Source organism: Geotrypetes seraphini, chromosome 2 (genome assembly GCF_902459505.1).
Source record: "Geotrypetes seraphini chromosome 2, aGeoSer1.1, whole genome shotgun sequence".
In the NCBI taxonomy this organism is placed as follows: domain Eukaryota; kingdom Metazoa; phylum Chordata; class Amphibia; order Gymnophiona; family Dermophiidae; genus Geotrypetes; species Geotrypetes seraphini.
In genome coordinates, this window is record NC_047085.1 from 211,726,391 (window position 1) to 211,736,964 (window position 10,574).

Sequence of the window (10,574 nt, forward strand, 5' to 3'; positions counted from 1 at the left end):
AGAGACCACTGGAACATCAGACTGAGGCCTGGAACACTCATTGGTTGAATAGTGAGCACCATCCAAAAACCACAGGAAGTTGTTGGGGTGGGAGGAAACAGAGGGCTGCTACAAATAAATAATAGTGTCAACTTCTGTGGGGACGGAATGGATCTTAGTGAATACAGGAGGGTACGGGTTCCATTAGCGACAGGCAGGGATTGGTGAAATTTCTGTCCCCTTGCAACTCTAGTTACCCCTATCAAGCAGAAGGGTTCCCAGAAAATGAGGTGGACGTTGCACTTACTTTTGAAAATTAAGAAAGTTTATGTGCATGTGCCTACTTTTTAGGGGGGGGAAAGTTTGTGTACTAAATAGTAGGTTTTAAATCAGGTTTGGACAAGTTCTTGAAAGAAAGGCCCATAGACTTAGGGGAAGTCACTGTTTATCACTGGGTAATCATGGAATTGTGTTACGTTTTGGAACCCTGATAGATACTTGTGACCTACACTGGACATTGTTGGATACTGGGCTTGGTCCTATGATCTGACCCAGTAGGGCAATTCTTATGTTAAATGTGTGTGTGTGTGTGTGTTTACTTTCTGTGAGAGAATTTTCTAAGTTGTTCATAGCTTCCCTTAGGAAACATGCACATACTAGCTTAACAGATTAAGCACATGTTACAGAATTACCTTCATTGTATTGGTTAAAATTGTGTGGGGGTTTTTTTTGTTGTTGTTGTTTTTTAAACATTATTATATTGGATTTATATTCCACCTTATCGAAAAATTGATTACAGCAAAAATATTGGAAGAAAAATGTGGTAGAAAAACATTGAGGAGGGATTCTATAAATTGCACAAAAAAATGGGTGCCAGAAAAGATCAGTACTAAGCTCTAGGAAGGTCGCACTCTGTTTCTAGAATAGCGTTTAGGGGGATATTATATAAATGGTGCCGAAACTTAGGGGGGTCCTTTTATCAAGCTGCATTAGCAGGGTTAGCGCGTCGGACATTTCATCACGCGCTAACTCCCGTGGCCGGCTAAAAAAAAACTAACGCCTGCTCAATGCAGGCGTTATCGGCTAGCACAGCAGGCGGTTTAACACGCGGTATTACGCACATTAAACTCATACCACAGCTTGATAAAAGGACCCCTTAGGCACCAGTAGGTGCCCTTCCGGTGCCTAAGTTAATTAAGAAACGCTGTTTAAAATGGCGCAAAATGTTAAAAATAAAGCACCTACTGGCGCCGGAATCGCATCTACATAGGTGCATTATGACGTTTAATGCCATTATGGGCATGGCTAATGCCAGATGTGGCATTAGGCACCTTATAGCACCTACATAGGCATGATTCATGGCATAGATGGCCGCTGGAAACCCTGGCTTACATTTCTGTGCCTATCTTTTGCAGAAGCGTGATTATAGGGTGCTGTCGCGTGATTGACACACGATCGACGGCCACCAATATCGGTGCCCTATGGAGAATCCAGGCCTTAGTGCTGATTCCCACAGCTAACTGTGGGCGCCAGTCTCACACCTGCTGAAAGCTGGTATAAATCCAAGGTGCCCTGGCAGGGCACAAATATCCAATATTCTATAACACCGTGTGCAACTCTTTGGCAAGCCCATGCCCCTTGCTATGGGATTTATGTGTCCAGCATTATAAAAGTATCACCATAAGTAATGTGTGATCTTTAATCAATTTAGATTTTTGTTCAACTATTTATGGATCGTTGGATAGTGATGCAGTAATCCTTCGTATCTCTTTAAGGAAAAACTGTTTCGATCGTCATTGATCCATTTCTTACTGTTTTGATTTTTATATTATTTATTATTTTACTGTGTTTTATTTTATACTCTTAATTAAGACGCTTATCTTTTAAGTTGCAGTTCTTAGTTGTGACTGTCGGCTGCCAACATGTTTCGCCCCTTGAGCTGTATCAAGGCCGTCTCCTGCATATCAAAAGATATTAATTACTACATCTCCCATCGATATAGCTATCTCAGTTATATATCATCTTGTTAAAGCATTGATACGACTGGATGATGGCGTGCAGTACTAAATGGTAAGCAACAAAATAGTAACTAAGAAAATATTTTAATGAGATATAATTGAGATGTAGTAATTAATATCTTTTGATATGCAAAAGACGGCCTTGATACAGCCCAAGGAGTGAAACATGTGGGCAGGACTCCCCAGCCGACAGAGTCACAATTAAGAACTACAACTTAAAAGATAAGTGTCTTAGTTAAGAGTAAAATAATAAATAATATAAAAATCAAAACAGTAAGAAATGGATCCATGACGATCGAAGCAGTTTTTCCGTAAAGAGATACGAAGGATTACTGCATCACTATCCGACATAGAAACATAGAAACATAGAAATAGACGGCAGATAAGGGCCCACGGCCCATCTAGTCTGCCCACCTTAATGTCCCTCCCCTACCTTTGCCCTGTGAATAGATCAAAGGTCTATTCATAAATAGTCGATCCATAAATAGTTGAACAAAAATTTAAATAACTGATTAAGATCACACATTACTTATGGTGATAGTTAAATCCATAAGTGTGATTATTAAGGTATATAGCCAAAATTGACAGCATTATAAAAGAGCACATATCCAGATGCAAGTGCAAATCCTAATTGGTACCAATTAACATCAACAATTGGTGGTTAGCATGGAATTATTGATGGTTAATAGCTCGTTAGCCAATTAAGTTGTGTGTGCATCTCAGAAGCTGCACAAATCTGGTCGCCATATATAGAATCCAGGGGATGATTTCTTGCCAGAGTCAAAGAAATTGTTAGTTTATTAAGCACTTTGATAATCCACTTACAGTTTCATTAGGGAATCTTGAAGCAGATAAAAAAAATATATATACATGCACAATATGGACATTTCCATATAAAATTTATATAGCTCCTCCCAATCCTCCACAAAGCCATCACACCAGCAAATTAATCACACCATCTTCCTCAGTCATTTACCAGCCAAGGGAGTCTTCTTAGAATTCCAAAGGGATATTAGCAGGCACAGGGATTTCTTACTTAATGAATGTGGCTGTGCCAAAAAGAAAAAAATTGTTAAGCGGGGTGGGTGAGGGGAGAACAGAAGTACAGTGTTCCCCCGATCGTTCGCGGTCGGCGGTTCACGGTCCCGGTCATTCGCGGAATTTTCTGACCGCGAACCGCCGACAAGGAGAGGGCAGCGGGAGAGGCAGGAGAGAGCAGCCGGAGTGCCGCGAATGCAAGAAATCACTCGCGGTACGCTCCAACCGCCTCTTCCTACACTAAGTCGGGCCTTATCCAATCAGGAGCTGCTTTGACACGCAGCTCCTGATTGGATAAGGCCCGACTTAGTGCAGGAAGAGGCGGTCGGAGCGTAACACGAGTGATTTCCTGCACTTGCGGCGCTCCGGCTGCTCTGCTGCTGCCCTCTTCAGGCTCCCCCATGAAAAACTGTATTTGCGGTTTTTCAAGATTCACGGGGGTTCCTGGAACGGAACCCCCGCGAATATCGGGGGAGTACTGTATCTCTCTGATATCCAGAAATGGCCTAAAGGTTGGAGTCGCACCTTTTAATGTAGGAAACTGTCACCAATACAAAGACCGCATATATGTCCAAAATCATACTCAGAAACCTAAAAGTACAACCTCCACCCGGGATCAGAATATTGCTTCCCTTATCACTATGTAAACAACCTCCATCTGTAACCAGAATATTCCGTCCCTCAACGTTATGTAATAATCTTCCTAATTTGTATGTATTGCTATTGTTATGTAAACTTGTTATGTATATGTTATATATCTGATATGTAAACTCCCTGGAAATGTCCAGTTTTCACCCAATTTTGTAATCCGCTTAGAACCGCAAGGCACAAGCGGAATAGAAATCTCTAATGTAATGTAATGTAATATTCATCATTTGGATTTTTGTGGTTTAAAAAAAAAAAATTTCCTTTATGTGAAAAACCTGTCAGGAGCACCAGTGGCATAGCAAGGGTGAGAGGCACCCTGGGTGCTGGCACTCCGCCCCTTCCCTCATCTCCATTCCCGCTTTTCCCTGATCCCCCCTGCCGCACGTGTGCCCCCCTTTCCCTTCCCCCCTATCGCCACGAGCAACAAGAACTTCAATGTGCTCCTTGCAACCCCATCATCTCTCCCACTGACATCACTTCCTGTGTGTGGCACCCAGATGTGACATCAGTGGGAGAGATGACACGGTCGCGGGGAGCACCATGGCAGTGAACAACTAGGGGTATGGGGGAAGGGAAGGGGGGTGCGTGCCTGGCAAGGGGAGGAGTGGGAAGAGGAGGAGGAGGAGTACCAACGCCCCCACCAACATGGTGCCTGGGGCCGACCCCCCCATTACTATGCCACTGAATAGCACCAAATTTACACTTTGAGAACTTTTAGTCATGGGGGACAACTCCCTCCACAAAGGGCACTTCCTCTGCCATCCCAGTGGCACCCTGCTTCCCTGCACCATTCAGCCTGGGGGCATCATTTCCTCAGACCATCCTGCTTAAAGGTGCAGAGGCAGGCCAGTAACAGGAATGGGTTCTACTGGACGCTGCTCCTTAGGCTGCTTGATGTTTGGAAGAAGGTGCCACTGGGATGCTGAAAGAGTTAACCCCTTTCAGTTCTTTTTTTTTAAATATAAATATATTTTTATTGAGAATGGCAAACGGCCCAGACAAATAAGTACACTCATCAAAATGGCAATACAGGAAGAACAAGAATAACAGGAGAAGAGAAAACAAATAGTAAGTCTCCCCCCAAAATGAAAGAATCCATGTGGATGCATGTCAAAGTCCAGCAAAAGGAGAAACAGCAGACCATCCCAGACCCACAACACTCGTGATTATCGCACAGCCAGACTAGACCATCGGCCATAATATTTTTATACTGTAGAAATCCTCCAACCCTCGGACAAACAAGCAGTAACCCACACACCCCACTCCACACAACACACACACAGCAGACACATTACTTCCACCTCAACAGATATTCCATGCATACCACCCCAGCGGATCCCACCCTCAGAGTACAGGTAGGGAAGTAAAAACGCCACAACCAGAGATTCCAGGAAAGCAAACGTAAGTTGGTGTTCATGTAGTCGTTAGGTAGGAAGGAGGTCCAACAAGACAACCCCCCCACCACCATAAAACAGCATAATGCCTCATGTCCAGTCTATGAGATTTATCATAAGAGCAAATCTCAAATTGTGCCATCTCTCTCAACTTGCCTCACCATTGAGCAGCAGGTGGGGAGTCCTCAGAAGCTCAGTAGGTCAAAATCAGTTTTTTCGTCACCAACGTGGCATTGTACAGGAGTCTACATTGAGAAGGAGAAAGGCCCTGCTCCTGTAGCGGTCCCTGAAAGCCCAGAAGGAGTGTGCCATAATCCCTCTATGGATCTGTGAAAAACAGAATCAAGGCCATAAAGCTCCTGCCAAAGAGTAAGCTCGGTACATTGAAGAAACGAGTGGAGATAGGTTCCAGGCTTACAGTTACACTTGACACAGAGATCACTGCTCCACAACCCAAGCTGTATCCCCCCTATGCCTAGTGAGATAGGCATTTCCTGAAAATCTGACAACTTAGAATAGAGATACAGGTTCCGAAAACAGTCCAAGAACTGGGAATCGGAAATGCTCTGGCCCAAGTCCCCCTCCCATCTCTCCCGCAATTTGACCGTCCCAGGAACCTGAGAAGAGAGCTGAAAAACCCCATACCAATGGGACAACCGGTTGAGCACAGGCGGAATAGCTGCAAAGATCTGATCCAGAGTCCCAACCCCCCACACACTCCTAGCTGGCAGAGGACCAGTAATGTTGCAGATGTAGAAAGGAAAACAGAAACTTATGGGGAAGTGCCCATGCTATCTGGACCTGTTGAAAGGAGGGGAAAGGAGCCTCTGAGAGGTCAGCAACTGTGCCATATGATGGCAGCCTCGCTGCACCCACTCCTGGAACACTGACCACCCCAGCTAGGCAGGAACCCCGAATTGCCCTCAAACAACAAGTAAGGAGAAACTGTGGACGGTAAGCCCTGGCAGCGCTGCCACCACTGCCAAGCCTGCCAAAAAGGCAACAGAAACCGAGAGCAGCCTCCGGAGCGAACAGCATGTTCCAGCTGAGAGTGTAGTAAATTAAAGAATTGAAGGGTTGGCTCCAGCCCTCAACCCACCTCGGAGGACAGTAACGATCCTGCCCCATGTAACCCTCGTGGATCCACCGCATTAGGGCAGCAATGTTATATAGCCATATATCTGGAACATGCAGCCCCTTTACCAAAGTCAATTTAGCCAGTTCATTTGGAGCCTTAGACCTCCAAATGAACTGAGTGATGAGGGGTTTAAAATGAAGTTCATCCTGATAGCGAAGCCAAAGCACCGTTTGGACTGGATAAAGTAATTTAGGAAGCAGGACCATTTTTACCAAAGCCACATGGCCCAACAGGCCCAAAGGCAGATCCTGCCACACCTGACACAATTTCCCAATGATATCGAGATGGCGGAGGACATTCATAGAATAAAATGTAACGGGATTGGTACTCAGATATATTCCCAGATAGTGTACTGGTGTAGCTGAAGGCAGAATAGGGAGTAAAGCATGCCACGGTTCCACGGGGCCTCCAGCCAATAACAAAAGCTTGGACTTACTGCAATTAACCTGCAGACCTGACAGTGCCCCAAAGTCCGGCACGATCACAAATGCCTCAGCCAAATGGATTGGAGCCTGGTCCAGATACAGTAAGATGTCATCCCTCCCCTATCCAAATTCCCTGAACACTGGGGGCCTGTCGGATCTTGAGGGCCAGGGGCTCAATAGCCAGGAGAAACAGTAGTGGGGGGGGGGCGGACAACCCTGCCCAGTCCCCTGCTGCAGCCCAAACACATCTGTCAGACCCCTATTAATTAGCAACCAAGGCTGACTATACAGTGCCCTGATCCAATCCAAGAAGAGCCCCATAAAACCAAAACACAAAATAAATTCTCCCAGGAAACACTATCAAATACTTTCTCCATGTCTAATCCCACCAACCCCTTTCAGTTCTAGTGCATTCAAAGGAACACAATCCACTGCCATGCCTATATTTTGGGAGGGGGCTGCTGCCTATGCTGTTACTCAAGAGAAAAATCTGGACAAGCACACCCCTCCCCATAAGCTAGTGGGATGATTTTCTATTTAGTTTGCTGTACTTGGACTCCTGGTTTTGGGGCTGGGGGTGCATGCTAAGGTTATGCTATGGGGAAAAAGGTCTGTGTAGAGAGAAACTTTGGATTTAGTTCTGGGAAAATGTTCTGCTTTCTCAAACTCTCTAGTGACTAGCTCATTGTACAATATTTGCCCTTAACCTAGGAGGCAGGATGTGCAAGAAGGCAGAGTAGAAAAGCCTTCTAGTGAAAAAAAGAACCATTTAAAATGCCACCTTCAATTCATATTTTGATAAGCATAACTACAATTCACAAAATACATGATACATTCCATCCTTGTTCAAGAAGAGGGAGAAATAATCCATCTCCAGTTTACCATCTCCAGTTTTTTTAGAGTGCAGTCTTTTTTAAAAAAATTTGCTTAGTTGTGCAAAATAAAACATGTCTTTTAAAAAGCAGCAATATTTCCAGTTGGGTTAAACGGCAAAACCGTTATCCTGCCCACATTCCACCCTGTAAAAATGTTCAGGTTTATTTATCTGACACTACCACTTTGTAGCAAATTTTGGGTTGGGGTAAAACATTAAAAACAAAGAAGGAAAGAAAAAGAAGTCTCGGATCCTTTTAGCTTGGTAGCTTCCCACACCAAATATAGCTGGGGCGCTTGGAGCACATGCTGCTCATTTGGAGACGTGCTTTTGCATTCACGTCTGTTTTAAAAAACAGAAATAATAATTTGAAACAGTGCTTGCGGTAACTTGACCGGGATGTGTCTTTTAAACTTGTGACCGTTTAATAGACAATTTGAGATCATCCGGTTTCTTGAGTACTGAACTACTTTGATGGCTTTGTAAACTCAGGGCTGAGTAGATTCTCACTGGATTGCTTTGACTTTTGGGGCAACTGATGCTGAGACTATGGTGAGTCTGTTACAGGCAATTTCACCTTGTAGTCGTAAATCTCCCCCCCCCCCCACCCTTTCCAATGCTAAGGTGTCCACCCTGGTTTTTCTGGTCTTGAAAGAACAAATCGTAGCTACTAGAGGCCTCACCAGGTGCTCTTGATTATAGGAAAAAGCAGCTAATGCGGTTGCACAAGGCAATAAGGAGCAAAAATAACAAACCTTTCTGCTAACCTCTCCCCTCCTCTCTCCAACAGGAGTTTCTTCAGGGAGACTGCACCAAAGCAAAGCTGAAACTCGGTTGGATGCCCAAAGTCACTTTTGATGTAAGTCATTGGCTAAGGGGAGGTACAGTTGTATGATATTTGTATTAAAAATAAAAAAAGAGGAGATTGGATATTATTTTCTATAACTAAAAGACACAGAAAGAAATCCTGATTTATTCTTTAAAAAAAAAAAAAATTATTAGTTTTCAATTATTAACAGTGCAATACAGTGAATTTATGATTTATTCATTTTAAAAATGGGGTTGATTTCTCTGTAGGCATTTATTTTTCGGAGCACTTTTGGGAATGAGATAGGCCTACGAGTATGAAACCGGTTACCATGTCTCAGTATATAAAGAAGTGGTAGAGCATTGCAAGACAAAAAACCCCCCAATGTAATCAACGTTACAAAATCAATGCACACACGCTATAAAAAATGTATAGCTAAATAAAATAATTAATCCTGTCCTCATATCCAGACCTGGTAGTGCAGTACTCATGCCACAGAAGTCCAACAAATTTCTCACAAGCAGGTCCAAACGTCCAACAAACTGAAAAGCAGGTCAAATGTTAAAAGAATCTCTAAACAGTCTGGACCTGCTTGTAAGAAATGTGTTGGACTTCTGTGACATGGGTACTGCACTAACTAGGTCTGGATATGAGCCTATTTATACTCCAGGAAATGGCATATTAGTAACACAGAGAAAAGTTTAATAACATCTAAGATGACAGCTACTAAGGGTCACTTTGTCAAGCTATGTAGTTAATTTACTTCTACTTCTTCTGAAGTCTCTACTGGCTAAGGAAGGGGTAAAACGCGGACCTCACGGATCTTAACTGCATGTCCTTAAAAATCTGAGGTCCATGCCACTTTTAGTTTCAGCATAGGTTATGGCTCTGACAGACCTCTATGACACTTTAGCTCTGACAGATCCTACCTAATGCTTTTCCCTCCCTATGCTGATTCTAAAAGTGGCAAAACTTTTGCCCTGAGGTCCGTGCCACTTTTAGTCTCAGCACAGGGAGGGAAAATTCATTAGGATCCGTCAGAGCTAAAGTGTCATAGAGGTCTGTCAGAGCCATGACCTATGCTGAAACTAAAAGTGGCACGGACCTCAGATTTTTAAGGACGTGCAGTTAAGATCCGTGAGGTCTGCGTTTTATCCCTTCCCTCCTGGCTCTGCTCTTTTCAGATCCTTTTAAAAACGCTGATCATTGTAAGAAACTATAAAGTTTTGATTGGTTTTGTGCTATTTTTTTGTTTCACTTGTCTTTCGAGGCAGGGTGGGCACACTACTGCAGGAGCAGGAAGTTTGTTAGTTCACAGTCTCTCTGTTTGCTGTGTTTGCAGGAGTTGGTGAAGGAGATGGTGGAAGCCGATGTGCAGCTAATGAAGAGCAACCCTAACGCCTAGAGCCCCCGGTGGAGGGGGGGAGTGGTGGGAAAGCAAGCCGTCAAACACTGATCTTTAATCTCCTAGGACCTGCGCCGAACGGTGGATGGGTTTCTTTCGGGTGCAAATGGATTTACTGCCTTGTGATTCCTACTCTTCGTTCTTATATTCAACTTTCTTAACTGGACTCTGTATATGATGGTGTGAGCAGGGTACCATAGAACTGTATTCATTTGATCTCGGAGAGCTCTCCTGGGGAATGACATTTCTGTGCGTAGTAGATTCCCTTCTTGTTTCATATTAAAGTAAGCCTTCCTAGAAATCTGGATGCGGTGGTATGTTATTTTATGCTCAGGCGGTATTCACCTGAACCGCTTAAGGAGATACCCAGGCCTTAGCTCATCAATTATATTTGCCCTCCCCTCCCCCCAACTCCACATGTATTTTGCCAGACCTGTTTCCATTCACTGCACTGTTCTTTGTTTCCTCAACTTCTCATAACACATTAGTCTATGCTGCTCACCAAATAAGTCATTTTACCTCCTGCAACAGAACTGGGATAAAGATAAGTCTTTTCTGTTCAATAGAGTCTGGACATTTTTGTTCCCAACTCGAGCAGATCAATAGCAGAGAGCTGGCTTTATAGAACAGCCCTACTCAACTAGGTCTTTTCTGAAAGTGGCACATTCAACCCCAGAGCCCTGCAGAATTGAGCCATTCACACCTTGTTCCCTCAACAGGAGATCTGGGCAGCACTTAAGAGGAAGGGAGGGGGTAGATGGAAGGAACTTTGAAAAGTAGACACGTGAAAGTAAGTGTTATTGAATCATGCCAGTGTGCTCAGGTTATCCAAAGGTCGTTGAGAACA

At 43.9% G+C, this 10,574-nt stretch overlaps 1 protein-coding gene across 2 annotated transcripts in view; it reads left to right on the forward strand.

The window, feature by feature from the left end:
• Positions 1-10,028, forward strand: part of GMDS (GDP-mannose 4,6-dehydratase) — a 1,326,053-nt gene extending 1,316,025 nt beyond the window's left edge. For both annotated transcript variants that reach the window (XM_033934875.1, XM_033934874.1), the window contains 2 exons: positions 8,305-8,373; positions 9,665-10,028. In XM_033934875.1, coding sequence (XP_033790766.1) covers positions 8,305-8,341 — 37 coding nt within the window. In that variant the 3' untranslated portion in view covers positions 8,342-8,373; positions 9,665-10,028. The remainder of the gene's footprint in view (positions 1-8,304; positions 8,374-9,664) is intronic.
• The last annotated feature ends 546 nt before the right edge of the window (positions 10,029-10,574 follow it).